Raw genomic sequence first — 21,325 nt, 5'->3', positions numbered from 1 at the left:
GGTGAGTAGAGATGTATGGAAGAATTCTGACGCAGCTGTTGGAGAGGTTGGAACTAGACTCCCACACCTGGTGTCAGGAAGTACAAAGTAAGCAGCTGCTGTATAGGGAGGGCTCGGCTAGATGACCAGGGGAAAAGCAGCGCTCTCCTCTGAGGAGAGGATATAGGCCATTGAAACACAGTGGGAGAAGAGAGCATTAAAGAGAGTTCGGACATGAAATCTGCTGTTTACAAAGTACTCAAAACTAAATTGTGCAAAGAAATCTAAAATAAACATCAAGCCTTTTTTCACCTCAACATTTGAATCAAATACTGTTTCTGAACACTGACTTGAATATTTGACTTCATGCAGGCAAGTAGAAAATGCTTTATTTTAAAGGACAAATTTTGACATGCAATTATGCTTCTGATATGTATCTTTGTGATTCAGAAATGGGATTTGTAGAGAATGTGCAGCTGTTGACTTGAAAGAAGTGAGGATTAGTTTGGTTAAAAGAAAAAATTTAAATGATCTCTAGCTTCTGGCTGCATCCAGATATAGAATTATGGTTCTAAATTATAAAGTTAAGTTTAAACCTTCCCTAGAAAAACACAGACATTTCCTAAATATAAATATTGCTTTCTTCTAACTGGTAATCTAAATATATAGCTAAATATAGCTCTTTCAATTCTACATTTTATAATGAGTAACGATGCATAAAGATAATCAGAGAGGCCAAAATTACTCAATGTCTTACCTATATTCTAACAGAGTAAATTATCAGGAACTGAAACTCTTACATTCTAACCTCAACGGAGGTGTTATTTTGCCCCAATGTATAAATAAATCAGAATTCAGAAGTTTCATTTCTTCAATTATGCCTTTTACAAATGATATAAACATGGGGTAACTTTTTGGAATTATAAAAACAGAGCAAAAATAAATTAAATATGAAAACAGAGTAAAATAAGTTAAATGGGCATTATTTTTATGTTTATTTGCTGATAAAGTAAACAATTCCAAAGAGATGAGCCTATCTGCCCACTCAGGGAGTCATGCATTCCTGGGACCAAGAAACTTACTAAGCCACACAAAAATAAAGAGCCTATTTTTAAAACAATAATTTAACAAAACTGTACAGTTTTAAAAACACTGTTTATGTCCCCATGGAAAGTTGAAACAATTCACTTCCTTTCTACCTTTGTCTGTCTCCACTGTCCAAGTGTAATATAAAAGCTGAACCCTGGCAGCTCCTCTACCAGGACTTTGTCTCTCTCGGTCTCTAGGGGGCTATTGTTTTTGGAGGGAGGAGTAGGGAAAGGTTGGTTTTCCATTTTAAAAGAAAATTATTAGAACAATTTTTCAAGAAGAAAGCCACAAAACAGACTTTTAAAAGCCAGGCCTTCTACTAAAGATACCAAGACTTTTGCCAGCCAAGTAATGTTAATTTTTAAAAATAATTCAGAAATCCTTTAAAAATTACATTGATATGAATAGATACTGAGAAGGTAAAGCAAATATAGATTCATGGTTTTGTCTATATAATAGATTTCCTTCATTGAAACATGGATTTCATGTTTCAAGGCACAGAAAAACATAGCACATTCATTACCTTCTAGGGATTGAATTTTACAAAACCATAAAGCAATTAAATAGTGGTTACTTTGTCAACCAGGTAACTGAATCATCATAAAGTGAATATTGCCTAAGATGAAAGATGGGTGTTTAGGGTGTTTACATAACTCTCAAGATCTGAAGAGGAGTGAGAATTACATAAACAATCTCAGTCATTACAAACATCTACATACGCATCTGGTGTCATGCAGACCTGGCATCCAGATGGTTCATGAAAGTTTTCTAGTCTTCATCTCGAAACCTGGGAAGTTGGTTTTGAATATTATCTAAAACTAACAGCAATTACTATCTAAATTTCAAACCTAAAAAGGCAAAAATTTTTAAAAGATACAGAATGAATAAACATATATATATATATATATAAAATTAAGTTTGAGCCTTAATTTAGCTGGTAAAATGGGTGATTTAGCAGAAGTCATGTAATTTTTCTAAGCTTTCATTTTTTCCCAACTGAGAATGGGAAACAGTCTTCTTTTTTTTTTTTTTTTTTTTTGAGACAGAGTCTTGCTGTGTTGCCCAGGCTGGAGTGCAGTGGCAAGATCTCGGCTCACGGCAACCTCCACCTCCCAGGTTCAAGTGATTCTCCTGCCTCAGCCTCCTGTGTAGCTGGGATTACAAGCACTCACCACAATGCCCGGCTAATTTTTGTATTTTTAGTAGAGACGGGGTTTCACCATGTTGGTCAGTCTAGTCTCGAGCTCCTGACCTTGTGATCCACCCACCTTGGCCTCCCAAAGTGCTGGGATTACAGGTGTGAGCCACTGTGCCTGGCCGGGAAATAATTTTATTCAATGCCTACTTCATGAGGGCAGTGTGAAGACTAAATGAGTCAATTTTGGTCAAGTTCTTTGAACTCAGATGAAAGATGTTTTAGAAGCATAATTATTATAATAAATAGGTATCATTGGCAAGAATTTAAAGTTAGATATGTATTTGGGATAATGACTCCGGAAAACTTCAGAACAAAGATACATACATACCTGAAGTTGCATATCAGCTGCAGCACAAACCTTTTTAGATTCACAAAGACGAGACATCATAGTTTTTGGCAGTGGCTTGATAAAACAAAAGAATATACATGTGAATAAACTGCTTAATAAGTCACTGCACTATGTACATTATACTTACGAGTCAGGAAATTTAAAAATAACATCAAATGTAAAATGAGTAATAGAATTTCATTATAGTTTAAAAATAATAACTTTAAATATTTTAGTTGGCAAGACAACATGAATAAAGACATTCTGTTTAATTTCAGAAAGTGGTAATTGTCAAATAAGGGTTTGTACATGAAAATACAATGTGGAACTAAGACATGGGCGCCGATCTTTAAAAATGTATTTAAAACCTCAAAGGGAATACTTTTTCTGTTCCTCTGCTATCAGTGAGAGCCTGTTCAAATACTCTCTCGACTTTTAAAGTGCATATAATAACTTACAATAGGACTAAAAGATGAAAATGTCAAGAAATAAATGGTAATTCATGGTGTCAGCCAGTGTTAAAGCAAAACTGACATCCTAACAAGTAGTCATAATGATGAACTACAGATTATTTTCTTTTCCAACCTAAAAGGACTGTAGAGTTTGGACACTTCATGTCCCTATGTGATTTAAGGCTTTCTTTTTGAGATGAATTAGGCCTAACCCCATAACATACAGATCCTCTTAGACATAAATAAATAATGTAGTTGAACAAGAACTTTGCTCAATCTTACTCTACTTTAAAATAATTCATACTTATGTTTATTAAATAAAGATATTGATTTACAACCCAATTAAGCTAAAGGCCCCTCTCAAGAGAAACACATTATATAAAGACCAATGGTAAGTTACTCAGTGGTATGGTCGTATAAATTAACCACCTGTGAATGAGAATGTGAGCTGTCTGCTGGAAGTGGAAACTAACCACTGCTTTGAGTCTACTCCCAGGGCCTAGAACAGTGCCTGGAGCCGGCAGACACTCAGGAAAGATTTGTGAAGGAATGAACTAATAGAAGAACTGCTAGGAAATGGCTTCTTAAGTGAAAGACATAGAATCTGCTGACTGCTCAGATGACAAGGCTACAGCCTTTTTCTCTTTCCATTTGGCAGCAAGCGAAGTAAACTAGGCAGAAAAGACCATTTTTTTTAACGAGCTAAGACACAGATGGGAGTAAGCTACATAGTGTGAATTCTAGTACAGGTCGCAGGCCTGAGGCTTTCTGACACCAGGGCCACTCATCTTGTATCAAACAATATTTCCTCAAACAGGATTTTTAAAAGTCAGGATTTAGTTAAGTCATATCCGCCAACAGATTGCGTCAAAAAGTTCACATTTCTTTAAACTTTACGTGTAAAGAAACGTATTTTATGTCGTGGACAGGATTCATGCTACATTTAAAAGATTATTCATGCTTCACCAAGTTTTACTAATGTTTACAAACAAAGTGTATGTGGAAGGATGACACTGAAACCACCTTTGCAGAATTGTAAGTAATAAGAGAAGTCTAGGCCGGGCGCGGTGGCTCAAGCCTGTAATCCCAGCACTTTGGGAGGCCGAGACGGGCGGATCACGAGGTCAGGAGATCGAGACCATCCTGGCTAACACGGTGAAACCCCGTCTCTACTAAAAATACAAAAACTAGCCGGGCGAGGTGGCGGGCGCCTGTAGTCCCAGCTGCTCGGAGGCTGAGGCAGGAGAATGGCGTGAACCCGGGAGGTGGAGCTTGCAGTGAGCTGAGATCCGGCCACTGCACTCCAGTCCGGGCGACAGAGCGAGACTCTGCCTCAAAAAAAAAAAAAAAAAAAAAAAATAAGAGAAGTCTAACATGACTGACTCCATCCTGCTTCTAACCTCTCAGGCTACATTGTCTTGAGCTTATTCTAGTGCGAAGGCCAAGATAACTGTAAGAAAAAATTGGTTTATAGTTAAACTTTGAGGCTAGAAAATCTGACCTTCCTGCTTGTTTGGGGACTGAAGTCACATTCCTAAGGCTGGATTGGAATTATGGTGGGGCCTGGACTTCGTTCACTACACACTTAAACAGTCACGGGCCACTGCTAAGCTTGCTTTTCTCGAAGTTGCTCAGTACCAGAGTCACACAGCCAGAGGCTATAAGCCTTGTAACTTCCCAACGACTCCTGCAGATAACATCACTACTGTGGAACCTAAAGCACTGGTCTTTGAGATATTTTTCAGATTTAGCATTTCCACAAACCAAGAGATGCTACCTGGTCCTGAGGCCCACCCCCCAACCAGGAACTGACTCAGCTGTGCAGTTTAGACACTCCTGTGATTTCCATCCACAGCCTATCAACTGTTTCAGTTCCCCAGGCCCCTGCCTGACAAAGTGTCTTTAAAAACTCTAGCCTCCAAGTTCTCAGGGAGGTGGATTTGAGAAATGCCTTCAGTTTTCCACTTAGCTGGCCCTGCTATGATTAAACTGCTTCTGTGTTGCAATATTTGCTGTTCTCTGTGCATTCGCTTTTTGGGCAGTGGGCAAGAAGAATCCATCCGGCTGTGACAGTATTTCCTCACGTAACTAACACGCGTGAAGACCACGAGCTGTGACAGTATTTCCTCACGTAACTAACACGCGTGAAGACCACGAGCTGTGACAGTATTTCCTCATTTAACACGCGTGAAGACCACGAGCTGTGACAGTATTTCGTCACTTAACTAACACGCGTGAAGACCATGAGCTGTGACAGTATTTCCTCACGTAACTAACACGCGTGAAGACCACGAGCTGTGACAGTATTTCCTCACGTAACTAACACGCGTGAAGACCGCGAGCTGTGACAGTATTTCCTCACTTAACTAACACGCGTGAAGACCACGAGCTGTGACAGTATTTCCTCACGTAACTAACACGCGTGAAGACCGCGAGCTGTGACAGTATTTCCTCATTTAACTAACACGCGTGAAGACCGCGAGCTGTGACAGTATTTCCTCACTTAACTAACACGCGTGAAGACCACGAGCTGTGACAGTTATTTCCTCATTTAACTAACACGAGTGAAGACCACGAGCTGTGATAGTATTTCCTCACTTAACTAACACGCGTGAAGACCACGAGCTGTGACAGTATTTCCTCACTTAACACGCGTGAAGACCACGAGCTGTGACAGTATTCCTCACGTAACTAACACGCGTGAAGACCACGAGCTGTGACAGTATTTCCTCACGTAACTAACACGCGTGAAGACCACGAGCTGTGACAGTATTTCCTCACTTAACACGCGTGAAGACCACGAGCTGTGACAGTATTTCCTCACTTAACACGCGTGAAGACCACGAGCTGTGACAGTATTTCCTCACGTAACTAACACGTGTGAAGACCACGAGCTGTGACAGTATTTCCTCACGTAACTAACACGCGTGAAGACCACGAGCTGTGACAGTATTTCTCACTTAACACGCGTGAAGACCACGAGCTGTGACAGTATTTCCTCACGTAACTAACACGCGTGAAGACCACGAGCTGTGACAGTATTTCCTCACGTAACTAACACGCGTGAAGACCACGAGCTGTGACAGTATTTCCTCACTTAACACGCTTGAAGACCACGAGCTGTGATAGTATTTCCTCACTTAACTAACACGCGTGAAGACCACGAGCTGTGACAGTATTTCCTCACTTAACACGCGTGAAGACCACGAGCTGTGACAGTATTTCCTCACTTAACTAACACGCGTGAAGACCACGAGCTGTGACAGTATTTCCTCACTTAACACGCGTGAAGACCACGAGCTGTGACAGTATTTCCTCACGTAACTAACACGCGTGAAGACCACGAGCTGTGACAGTATTTCCTCACGTAACTAACACGCGTGAAGACCACGAGCTGTGACAGTATTTCCTCACTTAACACGCGTGAAGACCACGAGCTGTGACAGTATTTCCTCACGTAACTAACACGCGTGAAGACCACGAGCTGTGACAGTATTTCCTCACTTAACACGCATGAAGACCACGAGCTGTGATAGTATTTCCTCACTTAACACGCGTGAAGACCACGAGCTGTGACAGTATTTCCTCACTTAACTAACACGCGTGAAGACCACGAGCTGTGGCAGTATTTCCGCACTTAACTAACACGCGTGAAGACCACGAGCTGTGACAGTATTTCCTTACTTAACTAACACGCGTGAAGACCACGAGCTGTGACAGTATTTCCTCACTTAACTAACACGCGTGAAGACCACGAGCTGTGACAGTATTTCCTCACTTAACACGCGTGAAGACCACGAGCTGTGACAGTATTTCCTCACGTAACTAACACGCGTGAAGACCACGAGCTGTGACAGTATTTCCTCACGTAACTAACACGCGTGAAGACCACGAGCTGTGACAGTATTTCCTCACTTAACACGCGTGAAGACCACGAGCTGTGACAGTATTTCCTCACTTAACACGCGTGAAGACCACGAGCTGTGACAGTATTTCCTCACGTAACTAACACGCGTGAAGACGAGCTGTGACAGTATTTCCTCACGTAACTAACACGCGTGAAGACCACGAGCTGTGACAGTATTTCCTCACTTAACACGCGTGAAGACCACGAGCTGTGACAGTATTCCTCATGTAACTAACACGCGTGAAGACCACGAGCTGTGACAGTATTTCCTCACGTAACTAACATGCGTGAAGACCACGAGCTGTGACAGTATTTCCTCACTAACACGCGTGAAGACCACGAGCTGTGACAGTATTTCCTCACTTAACACGCGTGAAGACCACGAGCTGTGACAGTATTTCCTCACGTAACTAACACGCGTGAAGACGAGCTGTGACAGTATTCCTCACGTAACTAACACGCGTGAAGACCACGAGCTGTGACAGTATTTCCTCACTTAACACGCGTGAAGACCACGAGCTGTGACAGTATTTCCTCATGTAACTAACACGCGTGAAGACCACGAGCTGTGACAGTATTTCCTCACGTAACTAACATGCGTGAAGACCACGAGCTGTGACAGTATTTCCTCACTTAACACGCATGAAGACCACGAGCTGTGATAGAATTTCCTCACTTAACTAACACGCGTGAAGACCACGAGCTGTGACAGTATTTCCTCACTTAACACGCGTGAAGACCACGAGCTGTGACAGTATTTCCTCACTTAACACGCGTGAAGACCACGAGCTGTGACAGTATTTCCTCACGTAACTAACACGCGTGAAGACCACGAGCTGTGACAGTATTTCCTCACGTAACTAACACGCGTGAAGACGAGCTGTGACAGTATTTCCTCATGTAACTAACACGCGTGAAGACCACGAGCTGTGACAGTATTTCCTCACTTAACACGCATGAAGACCACGAGCTGTGACAGTATTTCTCACTTAACTAACACGCGTGAAGACCACGAGCTGTGACAGTATTTCCTCACTTAACACGCGTGAAGACCACGAGCTGTGACAGTATTTCCTCACGTAACTAACACGCGTGAATACCACGAGCTGTGACAGTATTTCCTCACGTAACTAACACGCGTGAAGACCACGAGCTGTGACAGTATTTCCTCACTTAACTAACACGCGTGAAGACCACGAGCTGTGACAGTATTTCCTCACTTAACACGCATGAAGACCACGAGCTGTGACAGTATTTCCTCACTTAACTAACACGCGTGAAGACCACGAGCTGTGACAGTATTTCCTCACTTAACACGCGTGAAGACCACGAGCTGTGACAGTATTTCCTCACTTAACTAACACGCGTGAAGACCATGAGCTGTGGCAGTATTTCCTCACTTAACTAACACGCGTGAAGACCACGAGCTGTGACAGTATTTCCTCACTTAACACGCGTGAAGACCACGAGCTGTGACAGTATTTCCTTACTTAACTAACACGCGTGAAGACCACGAGCTGTGACAGTATTTCCTCACTTAACACGCGTGAAGACCACGAGCTGTGACAGTATTTCCTCACGTAACTAACACGCGTGAAGACCACGAGCTGTGACAGTATTTCCTCACTTAACACGCGTGAAGACCACGAGCTGTGAATTTCCTCACTTAACTAACACGCGTGAAGACCATGAGCTGTGACAGTATTTCCGCACGTAACTAACACGCGTGAAGACCACGAGCTGTGACAGTATTTCCTCACTTAACACGCATGAAGACCACGAGCTGTGACAGTACTTCCTCACTTAACACGCGTGAAGACCACGAGCTGTGACAGTATTTCCTCACTTAACACGCGTGAAGACCACGAGCTGTGACAGTATTTCCTCACGTAACTAACACGCGTGAAGACCACGAGCTCAGTATTTCCTCACTTAACTAACACGCATGAAGACCACGAGCTGTGACAGTATTTCCTCACTTAACACGCGTGAAGACCACGACCACAGTATTTCCTCATTTAACTAACACGCATGAAGACCATGTAAATACAGTGCTTACTGTATTAGGCACAAGGGGCACAAACAGTGGGCAACAGCGGGTGTCTGCCCCCAAAACTTCTCAGCTAGCGTTCTCCACGTAAGCACCAATTCCCCAGTTACTAAACGTAACGCAGGCCGGCAAGAAAAGGCCTGTAAGACGATACGTGAGCTGTGGCCTTGAAAGGCTTGATGGACGTAGGAGTGAGATTTGCAAAATGAATAGGTGTTAACTAGACAAGAGAAAGATGGGTGGGAAGGGAAAGAAGCATTTCAGGCAGAAGAAACAGCACATGCAAAGGGTAGGAAAGAACAGCGCTGTCGGCAGAAGGCAGAAGGCAGCAGAGGACGGAAAGGAGGTCCCCATTGGAGAAGCCGGGAAGCTGAGCCACGCCGGGTCCCATCTCCACCCTGAGATATAAAAAAAAATTCTGAGCCCCTAACCGACTGAACAGACCCTCTGTTGGCCAAAGGGACCCCAGAGAAACCCTGGAAACTGAGTTCCAGACCATGACGGCATGGGCAGTGGGTCGCGCCTCACTCTCCCCCTCCCTCACTCACTGTCATGAGGCTTTCTTCCCTACCAGCAAACCAGACACTGCCTCTAAAAATATATATATATACGTATTTAGAAAAAAACAAAAAATGCTACCACTGGAGAAAACTGAGTGAAGGGGACATAGGACCTGTCTGCATTTTTGTTTTTGCAACTTTCTGTGAATCTATAACTATTTCAAAATAAAAAGTTAAGTAATCCAATTATATATTCAGTGTCTACTATATACTGTAATACAAAGAACATTCACTTGTAAAGAGACACGTAAGTAGAGAATAAGTACAATCCTAGTAGAATAGTTCAGAGGACAGAATCATTAACTCATCAAATCACAAATAAAAAATACACTTACACTGTGTGTGCTTTTTACAAAAAAGTAAATGTTCTTTTTTAAAAAACCTAGTTTGATTGTTAGTCAACTGGAATAAATGTATGAATTGAAATGAACTTATATGCTTATTCTCTCAGAAAATACTTGCTTTTCAAAAAAGAACACATTTGAAAAAATAAATACCATACAAACTGATTTTCTTTTAAAGTTATATGTAAAGTTATTTTTAAAAAATAAACAATGTCTCAAAATTAAAACTGAAACTTAAAAATGTTTCCTGGTCAAGATTTTCTTCTGTAAATATTGCTTTGCCAGTCGTGGCCATGATAACCAATATTGAATTACAGTGTTCCCTGGTACACATGGGGGAACTGGTTCCGGGACCCCCTAAGGATACCAAGATCTGTAGATGCGCAAGTCCCTGCTGTGAAATGATACGGTATTTGCATACAACCTATGCACTTCCTCCTGTATCCTTGAAATCACCTCATGTGTGTCAATAGTTGTTATAGTGTATGTTTTAGAAAATAATGACAAGAAAAAAAGTCTGTACATGTTTAAAGACACAACCATCCATTTTTCTTCCCCCAATATATATACATATAAATACACATTTATGTATATCTATAAATATATATATATATATATATATATATATATATATATATATATATATAAATACCTATCTCTCTCAGAAGTAGGGTTTCACTGTGTTGCGCAGGCTGGAGCGCAGTGGCACAATCATAACTCACTGCGTCCTCGAATTCCTGGGCTCAAAGGTCCTCCCACCTCAGCCAAGATCTCGAGGAGCTAAGACTACAGGCAAGAGCCACTGTGTCCGGCTCCCAAATCATTTCGATCTGCTGTTGGCTGAATCCACAGATGCGGAACCCACAGATACAGAAGGTTGACTGTAATTCAATTTTGCTGTAATTCCAAAAGCAATTAGGTCTACAGAGCAGCACAGATGTTTAATATGATTGTCTCCTAAACACAAGAGTCTCACATCTGCTACATTTAAAGAAACAGAATTAACATATCTAAGCTGACAGGTCATGAGCAACTATGTATAAATGAAAATGCATTTAGAACACCTAAGCCTTGAATATCATAATGATGTTCATTGTATTGAATGGGAAAATTTACCAAACTCAGAGGCATTAGAAGTAACGTTCACCATATTATCAGCTCCATGTTTCACCAGATACTATTTCAATTTCCATAATTTCCAAGGCAGAAAATACTCCCTTCCACCGACCTGTAAATCTCCTATCTCAACACTGCCATGTAATTTCTCAATTCTTCTGAGGATATGGACACGACCATACTTATTAAAAATTAAAAAGAATCCGACCAGCATACTAAGAATGCTATAAATCAAGAATGTTTATATTAGCTAATTATGGTAAAGAACAACTACGCAAGAAATGTCAGGACTGGAGAGCTCTTTTGGGCTTTCAGGCTGTTTCTAGCAATCTAACTCCTGACCACTGAAACGGCTGCTTCATAATATCCAATTAATCCAGAAATACCATTCATCCCATGAACTTAACCCATTACAGTAGAAGGGAGAGCGTGACCTGCCTTAACACCAGAATCTACCTGCATTTCAAACTCCCATGATTGCGCTTCACTGTAGCACAGCAGGAGCATCAGATACAACTGACTTTGGATCCCAACTGTGCTACTTACCAGCTGAGTGGCATGGATGCTGGGCAACTCACTGAACTTTGTGAAGCCACATTTTCCTCAACTGCAAAATGTTGACATTATCTTTTCATAGGATGAGAATCAAGCAAGATAATGCGTTTTAAAATTTGAATACGTCAGGTTTAACACAGATAGTGAATACATGGTAGCTGGTATACTTTACTACTGCTGCACTACATAATACAATAATCACTGACCTGGACAAACTTTGTTTACATTTTACTGTTTTATCCATGTATTCTGCAAATGTGGTCTGTTTCAGATTTATAAGTTCTCAGAAGACAGGAATTATAGCTAAACAATTTTCTCTGTAGCACCTAACAATCGAGTTCTAAATAAGGAATGTACTTTCATAGTTTCCTGATTATTTTCTTTCTTTCTTTTTTTTTTTTTTTTTGAGACAGAGTCTCACCCTGTAGCCTAGGCTGGAGTGCAGCAGTGCAGTCTTGGCTCACTGCAACCTCTGCCTCCCAGGTTCAAGTGATTCCTCCCACCTCGGCTTCCCAAGTAGCTGGCATTACAAGCATGTACCACCATGCCTAATGTTTGTATAGTAGAGATGGGGTTTTGCCATGTTGGCCGAGCTGGTCTCGAACTCCTGACCTCAGGAGATCCACTCATCTAGGATTCCCAAACTGTCGGGATTACAGGCATGAGCCACTGTGCCAGGTCCCTTTGTTTTTTTTTTTTTTTCATTTATAAAATAGCCGATCATCTTTAACCCAAAATGTATGCCTTGTCAAATTACCCGGCTTTAGAAAAGGATGCTTTCTCTAACCTGGTAATTAATTTAAGGTTTACAAAAAAACCCCACAATGAAATAGAGTAATGTGCTACTAATCTATTAATATCTTTGATATTTCAGTATCTGCCACAAAACTTAGTCATTAACTCACTGTTTGAAAATATTTTCTCTCACCTTAAGTAGAACTGGCTATCTTATCAAACAATGTATCAGTTTTTCATCTGCAGGTTCTAGCTCATATTTAGAAAATACTGGTACTAATCAGAAAATCTCATGCTGTAAGTCTAGATAGTTCAGGATTGCATAGCTTTGAATGAAAAGTCTACTGTAATTATTACTTCTGTTTGTAATGTCTTTTCTGCCCGGTTGCATTTAAGGTTTTCTCTTTATCTTTGGTTTCCAGCAGTTTGACAACAAGGTATCCAGGTATATTCTTTTATTATTTATCCTGCTTGGGATTCCGGAAGCTTCTTGGAGCTCTGGTGTGCTTTTCATTATTTTTGGCAAGTTCTCAGTTATTATGACATCAAATATTTCTCTGGCTTGTTACTGCTCTCTTTTCCTTTCGGGAACGTGAACTGCATGTATGTTACGCGGGCTGTCGGGAACGTGAACTGCATGTATGTTACGCGGGCTGTCGGGAACGTGAACTGCATGTATGTTACGCGGGCTGTCGGAACGTGAACTGCATGTATGTTACGCGGGCTGTCGGGAACGTGAACTGCATGTATGTACGCGGGCTGTCGGGAACGTGAACTGCATGTATGTTACGCGGGCTGTCGGGAACGTGAACTGCATGTATGTTACGCGGGCTGTCGGGAACGTGAACTGCATGTATGTTACGCGGGCTGTCGGGAACGTGAACTGCATGTATGTTACGCGGGCTGGTATTGTCGCAGAGTTCTTGGATGCTTGGTCTTGTTTTTGTTTCCCATCCCCTCCTCCTTTCCCCTCTCTGTATTTCAGTTTAAATAATTTCTACTGACCCAATCTATCTTTAAATTCACTGAGTCCTTCCCCAGCTTCATCGAGCGTATGGATGAGCTTCTCAAAGGAATTCTTCGTATGTGGTATCGTGGCTTTATTTCCTGCACTTGCATTTGACTGTTTCTTGTAGTTTCCACTTCTCCCTATCTGTTCATACATGTTATCCATGTTTTCCATCTTATCCTTTAATGGTTAAGTTCCTGACAGACAGTGACTTTGAAGTTATTCTAGTTGTTAGTTATTTTCAAGTCCCTGAGTTTGCTTTTATCGACTGCTTTATCTTGGAGCAGGGAGTCAGGATTTTCTGTTATTCCTGCAGCAACAGCTAATCACTTCCTACAACATGGAGGAGGCCTGTCTGCTTTCCCACCCTGCTCTCAAGAGCACCCAGAGGAGGCCAACAGAAAATGGCCTATAAGTGAATGCTAACTCCTCCAGTGTCAGGGCCCTCAGGTATTCCAGACTGATATTCCCGTCTACACCAGGTCTCTAACCATTTGCTAAAGTGTTACTGATCTCTTCGTAACCCCTTGTACGGCAGTCAGCCTTTCCACCCACGATCTGCCACAGGTGAGCCATCTGTATCTCTTTGGGTTGAGACACCTCCAGGGCCCTGAGACCTCAGCTTCCCTATGAGCTTGGGAAAAGTCAGCATTCTACCTGCCTTTTCCTGTAGGAAGGTTGGTTGCCAGCAGTGCTCTTTCGAGCTTTCTGCAGCCTACGTGGATGGGCAAATTCCAAACCGTTCAGACTTTCATTAAGTAACATCATTTGGGCTTAGCCTCCAAAGGAGAAAAACCAAACCAAACCAAACCAAATACAAAGGCAGAAAAGCTTTACAAAAGGTGAAATCCTTTTAAGTCAGGAATTAGACATCATCAGAGACTATCATGAAGAAACCTGTAAAGCTTTGGCACGTATGACAGACAGCAGAGCTGAGTACTGTCTCAAGTAGTTGGGTCAGTCGAGTGAGAATCCCCCTTTCCCCATCTTAGTAATTTTTTATCCTCCAACTCCCTCCACTCGCTTGCTCCTTGGCTATAAATCTCCACTTTTCCTTGTATTTGGAGTTGAGCAGAATCTCTCCCCTACTACCAAACCTTACTGCAGTAGCCCCCCGATATAGTCTGCCTTACTGTTCTTTCATAACTTTCATGAGTAATTTTTCCTGTAACAAGAACAACAATAAAACATCATCCTCTGCCCTCAAAAGCATTAAAATTCCAACACCTGCATCATAGAAGGTGGAGTGTGTGACGCATGCTGCAGGTGTGTAACTTCGGGCTTGCTGATTCACTTTCAGTTTGTTTTTGTACCCCTCAGAATTCGATCCTGTGATTACGGTAGGCTGCCCCTTGATGGCAAAGGCACTTCCATCCAAAATTTGTTTTACTGATACTTCGACAAGTTCCCCCACACCAGGATCAGTAAACATTCCGTGTTTACTGAATGAACACTTAATAAAACAATAAAACATTCAGTGAATATAATTTATATATTTAATACACAATTAGTATATGATTGATACATAAGGAAGTTAGATAAAGAAAAATGAAAACAGAAAAATAAAATGAGGTCAGAACTGAGGTTAGGCACATTAAAACACGTTTCCTATAATTCCATGTCATTTTCCCAGTTGGGCCATACATTTAGTTCTGGGTTTTGCAGTGGGCTAAGCAGTGTTGAAAGAAAAACTTTGGACAAATTAAATGTAACAGAGTTTGGCTAGGCGCAGTGGCTTACTCCTGTAATTCCAGCACTTTGGAAGGCTGAGGCAGGCTGATCATTTGAGGTCAGGAGTTCGAGGCCAATCTGGCCAACATCATGAAACTCTGTATATACTTAAAAAAAAGAAAGAAAAATTAGCCGGGCTTGGTGGCGGGTGCCTGTAATCCCAGCTACTCAGGAGGCTGAGGCATGAGAATCACTGAAACACGGGAGGTAGAGGATGCAGTGCGCCAAGATCGCACCACTGCACTCCAGCCTGGGTGACAGAGTGAGACTCTGTCTCAAAAAAAAATGAATGAATGAATAAATAAATAAATACATAAATTTAACAGAGTTAAGCAGAGCAAAGGACACTTTGAAAATTGGGCAGTCCTTGGAGCCACAATAGGTTGAGAGAGACTCAGGAGCTGCCATATAGTCTGACAATATTTATGGACAGAAAAAGGAAAATGACCTACAGAAAACAGATGTGAGGTACAGAAACAGCTGGGTTGGTTACAGTTCGCATTTGCCTTATTTGAACAAGGTTTGAACAGCCTGTGATTTGCTGAAACTCTGTGATTGGTACAAGGGTAGGTTACAGGCTGTTTATACCTCTAGTGAGGTTAGAATTCATTATGTATGGAGAAATCTTTAAGCCTAATTTAAAATACATAAGGCAGCTTTAGGCTAAATGTAACAGCAGAGAAGGAAATTCAATGAAGTGCCTCATTCTAATTCCTGTGAGTACTGGTCTAGATCCCTTACCTGAAATTCCATAATCCATAAAGATCTGAAGACTGGAAACTTTTCATAAATTTGACCAAAAAAACATTAGATGGCAAGACCTGACATGGGCAAATGTGAAGTTTGTAAAGTATTTATCTTTTAAAAATATTTACCCTTACACACTGTGAATATGCAGAAATATGAACGTGTTTCACTACTGGGTACTTTACCAGAACTAGCTAGGTTTATTCATTCCTTTTAATTCGATATCCACAGTATACGGTTCTTTTTTTTTTTTTTTTTTTTGAGACGGAGTCTCGCTGTGTCGCCGGGCTGTAGTGCAGTGGCCGGATCTCCGCTCACTGCAAGCTCCGCCTCCCGGGTTCCCGCCATTCTCCCGCCTCAGCCTCCGAGTAGCTGGGACTACAGGCGCCCGCCACCGCGCCCGGCTAGTTTTTTGTATTTTTAGTAGAGACGGGGTTTCACCATGTTAGCCAGGAGGGTCCCGATCTCCTGACCTCATGATCCGCCTGCCTCGGCCTCCCAAAGTGCTGGGATTACAGGCTTGAGCCACCGCGCCCGGCCCACAGTATACGGTTAAACAAAAATTATGGGAGGCCATTGTTTTACATGGAGCTCCTCCACTAGGCCCCAACAGACAAAAACAAACCAAATGGAGTCACTCATGCTAAATGCCACACAATCAAACCGAAGTTTTAGAGAAGCGGATAGATCCCATACAGTCGCGCTTCCTGAAAACAGGAGATCGCAGTCTAGCTGAGTCGCTGTAATATGGAAGCTCCCTTTGCTTTAACGCTTACAAAAGAGGAATCTGATGCTAATCAACTGGCTTTTTTTTCTAGTGTTCTCACCTTATAAAACCTTGTTCTCACCTTATAAAACCCACTGTTCTGCTATTGCCCAGGGGGAGCTTTCATTCTATTTTGTAGAATAGAGGCTGCCCAATTCATGAACCACATATAAGAGTAAAATAGATCTATAACCAAATTTGCTGTAATTTTTTCTTTGATAAACCATATCAATTTTCTAAAAATCCAGAAAATTCTGAATTCCAAAACATCTAAACCCAAAGTTTTAGATACAGAACTATAAATCTCTATGTGTTATATATTTGGTCCAAAATAGAGCATAAATTCTCCACTTTTTATTTAAAAAAAAAAAAACACACACACATTAAAAAAAAGCCAGACATGGTGGCTCACACCTGTGATCCCAGCACTTTGGGAGGCCAAGGCCAGTGGTTCACCTGAAGTCAGGAGTTTGAGACCAGCCTTGCCAGCATGGTGAAACCCCATCTCTACTAGAAATACAAAAATTAGCCAGGTGTGGTGGCATGCACCTGTAATCCCAGCTACTTGGGAGGCTGAGGAAGGAGAACTGCTCGAACCCAGGAGGCAGAGGTTGCAGTGAGCCGAGATTGCGTCACTGCACTCCAGCCTGGGTGACAAGAGGGAGACTCCATCTCAAAAAAAAAAAAGAAAAAAAACCTCTTCTCATTCCAAGTGTTTCACACACAGTATATTGTACATGTCTTCCCAAAGAGGTTTACAGATGTGTCATTTAAAAAGTGGGTTAAGTGTGAGAAACTCTTTGAGCACTCTTAAATTTGTATCTATAGCATCCTGTTGAGTGAAGTTACTTGGCCTTCACTTGACGTTGTCCAACTCTCGTGCTTGTGTTGACTGAACAGAGGCCCTGCCTGAAGTAGAAGAGCCAACAATAAAAGCAGGTCAGACTGTCTAGGAGATTCACTCAAGTAAACACCTTTCTTGGGGATTCCAGTTATTAGCATATTAAATTATATGTAGTCCTCCCTTTACATATAGAAACCCACTTAATGCTACATCCATTTTCCAAAATTATTGGAGCATAGACCACCTATTCCCTCCACCCCCCATACATCTTTTATAATCAGGTGATTTAATATGTAGAACACCGGTTGGAAAATGACTTTGTAAAGCAATTAAATGTAAACTTTCACTAATAAAAGAAAGAATTCTTATAAATAAAACATCTTAACAAAATAAAGGAATAAATACAGCTGTTATTCTGCCTATCTTATGCTTCTTTCCAGTCTTACATTTACACCCACTTTATTAGAAAGCTCCTCTTCAGCTCTTCTCCATTGCACCTGGCTCTGCCTCTCCCAGGCCAGCACAGCCCCCAGGCATTCTGGGAACTTGTCTGCAGGGTGTCCTGCCGCTCTGGCGCCTGAGCCAGTTCCACTGCGCCATCAGAGTGTGCATTTCTAAGAAATGCAAGTTGATGGAGCTCATGAAAGCACACTAATTTGCCTTTCTTTATGGCCAGGGAACAAATGGATAGAGCACAGAAGATGCCATATGTTCTGGTCTCTTCAATGCATTAGCAGAGCCACAAAACTCCTTCTGATTTCTCTGCTCCAAAACAGAAGAAAAATAGCCAGCATCCAACACTGCCTCCACACCGAAAAACGCCAAATAATACCAACCGCAAGCTCCACATTTCCCTCCTGCAACACCTTCTTTTTCCACAGTAAAGAGGGAGATTTCCACTCTGTTATTTTTTCAAGTATCACCTATCAACTATTATTTTTATGGAGACATTTTATTGAAATACAATAGTAAATCTAGTTATACCCTCAATAAAGCTTTGCAATCTGCAACCTTTACAAAGTATCTTACTATAGAGTTGTTCAGAAACAGTTTTCTTAAAAATCTGTATCCCTTAACAAAGGCAGACTACTTTAAACATGGCTTGAGAATTTATGTTAATGTAAATTTATTTCAAAGTAATTTTTCTGAGTGAACTTTATACTTCAGATAATTTATGCCCCTTCCTAGTTTCTTTTATAAAAATATCTGCAGATTTTTTTTGTCACTATAGAATCCCACCGATTCCAAACGAGCCCTGGTTTGAAGCTGGTTGCCTCCTGTGCTTACTAAATGGGCTGTCAGAGAAGACAGAGCAGGAAAAGCAGGTAAGACCTGTCACAGAGACTCTCTGGGCTCATCTTCGCCGAGCACCCCACCTTGTGCAAGGCATCCTACTAAGTAGTTGGGTAATACACAATGAATCTCACCTGATCCTGCTACCTGGAACCAGAAAAGGAATGTACAACCTGCAGTATCTGAGGGGGGTTGGTTCCAGGACCTTCCTCCAAAAACAAAATCCATTCATGTTCAAGTCCCTGGTATAAAACAGTAGTGTATTTGCATATAATCTATGATGTACATCGTCTTAAATACTTTAAATCATGTCTAAACTACTTGTAATACCTAATACAAAGTAGCTAAATAAATAGTTGTTACACTGTACTGCTTTTTTATTTGCATTTTAATAATTGTGTTATTAGTACTATTTTTTTCCAAGTATTTTTGACCCATGGTGAGTTGATCGTGTGGACACAGAAGAGCCAAACGTATTTCAGAATTAATAAAGCATGGGAAAATGTACCAAGAGCCACAAAAGAGGTGCAGATAAAGCAATAAAGGAATTGAGAAGAGAGTAATCATTTACAGTGTTGGAAAGGCAATTACCCTAACAATAAATGGTGCCATTTGTACTACCGTAACACTGGTATTTCAAATGCAGAGATCAAACATCGTGGGTGTTTTTTTAACATAGGAAAATGGTAGAAATGTTGTTTCTACAATTGGAATATAATATGCCAATAATTAACTACAGTGACCTAATGTGCTTACTGTAATAATCCAACCTGAATTTTTCCACAATTACCACTGTATTTAAAAGAGTAATTCCTGTGTTTATTTCTAAAAACTCAAGATTTGACTATATGACTACAATAAGAGAATGCAGCCTGTCTAATATGCCAAAGTTGCCTATAAACTAGAAAGAACTGACTTAAGCCCTGGAGTGGCTGCCTCACATTACCCCACCCCACAAGGCTGAACTACGGTTGGGTAGCGAAATGCTCCTATTTTGAGCATTTAGCTAACTGATTCATCCTATTCCCGTGATGCATCCAATGGTTTAAACGTAAGATTTCTAGAGCCCCAACTAGACTCTGTGAGACACAATCAGCCATTGCTGTGTGAAAGGTCCCTTTAAAGGACACTAGGGAGTGGGGGCCCCACCCTCTTTGTGTACCCAAACACACAGCTGTGCAGGAGACGACTCCCGGTGCTCACTTATTCTATTGTTTGTTAATGCCAGAACACATTTACGGCCAGAAAGGGAAAATGAAAGACTATAAAACCGGCCTCCTTCTTATACTAAGAAGATAAAAGTCTGTGCCTTGCTCAGAATTGTAACTTTTTTTTTTTTTTTTTCCTAAATGTGGATTGTAAGAACAGTAATTACCCAACTATGTGAAGCCCAAAGAAAGTAGAGACCAGCAGCATCTGGGCACTTCTTCTTTTTTTTTTTTTGAGACGGAGTCTGACTCTGTCACCCAGGCTGGAGTGCAGTGGCAGAATCTCGGTTCACTGCAAGCTGTGCTGAGCGCTTCTTGGAAATATAGAATCCTGAACCCACTTCACATCCATTAAATCAAAATCTGCATTTTATCCAGATCCCCAGGTGATTTTGTGTTAAAGTTTGATATACCTGACTTAGAAAAAAACAGTCATCACAATGACTTGAAAAACAAAGATGAGCAGATTTAAACTGTTCTAATTTTACAAGCAGAAAAATGGTCCATAAGGAGGTAGCAGTGTGTGAAGGACAGAGGCTTGGGTCTGAGTTAGGCATTCTGTGTTTTCTATTGCTACTCTTTTGCCTCTTAGCCTAAAGAAATCTCAGAGTATCCTATTTTCTCATTTGTAAAATGAGGATAAAAATACCTCTGCCACAAAATGAGTATGAAGATTCAATAAGGTGACAATTAGTCAATGAACTTCTAAAATGTATTAACTAAATGGAAGAAATTCAGGTCCCTGCATCTGAAACATCTGACTTTCTCAATGCTGTCACAGCTTGGGTGACCACACATGGAGGTGGGCATGACAGTCCTAGGTTACAACTGCTATCTTGGTGTGATCAATAATAGCACTCCCTTCTTTCTTAACAGCATTTTGGAGCTAGGCACGGGGGCTCACGCCTATAATCCCTGCATTTTGGAAAGCCAAAGCTGGAGGACTGCTTGAGGCTGAATGTTCGAGAACAGGCTGGGCAACAGAGTGAGATACCATCTCTACAAAAAAATTTAAAATTAGCTGGGCATGATGGCAGGCCCTGTAGTCCTAGCTACTTGGGAGGCTGAGGCAAGAGGACTGCTTCAGCCCAAGAATTTGAGGTTTCAGGGAGCTGTGATTGCACCACTGCCCTCTAGGCTGGGCGACAGAGTGAGACCCTGTCCCTCTCATCAAAAAAGGGTTTGGCTTGGACAATAGATCGTATTGTCACTCTACTGATAACTAACTTACTGATAACTAACTTACTGAGTGCTTCATATGAGCCAAACACTGCATTAGTTGTCCACAGCCTATGCTATACTGCCTTACCAAAGAGAGGAAGGTGTCAACTGTATTCTGGGGATAAACAAAAGTGACAGTGTTTGTTGACCATGCATAGGAACAAAAATATTTTTAAAAATAGCTTTCCTATTA

General features: G+C 41.3%; 1 protein-coding gene across 4 annotated transcripts in view; it reads right to left on the bottom strand.

The window, feature by feature from the left end:
- MIPEP (mitochondrial intermediate peptidase) overlaps positions 1–21,325 on the bottom strand; it is a 210,635-nt gene that overhangs the window by 125,317 nt on the left and 63,993 nt on the right. For all 4 annotated transcript variants that reach the window (XM_033237239.1, XM_033237225.1, XM_033237232.1 and 1 more), the window contains exon 15: positions 2,595–2,669. In XM_033237239.1, the coding sequence (XP_033093130.1) occupies positions 2,595–2,669 (75 nt within the window). The remainder of the gene's footprint in view (positions 1–2,594; positions 2,670–21,325) is intronic.

The sequence above is a fragment of the Trachypithecus francoisi genome, unplaced genomic scaffold (genome assembly GCF_009764315.1).
Source record: "Trachypithecus francoisi isolate TF-2019V2 unplaced genomic scaffold, Tfra_2.0 Contig01461, whole genome shotgun sequence".
In the NCBI taxonomy this organism is placed as follows: Eukaryota; Metazoa; Chordata; class Mammalia; order Primates; family Cercopithecidae; genus Trachypithecus; species Trachypithecus francoisi.
Note: the sequence above shows the minus strand (reverse complement) of the source record. Positions and strands in the feature narration are given on the sequence as shown.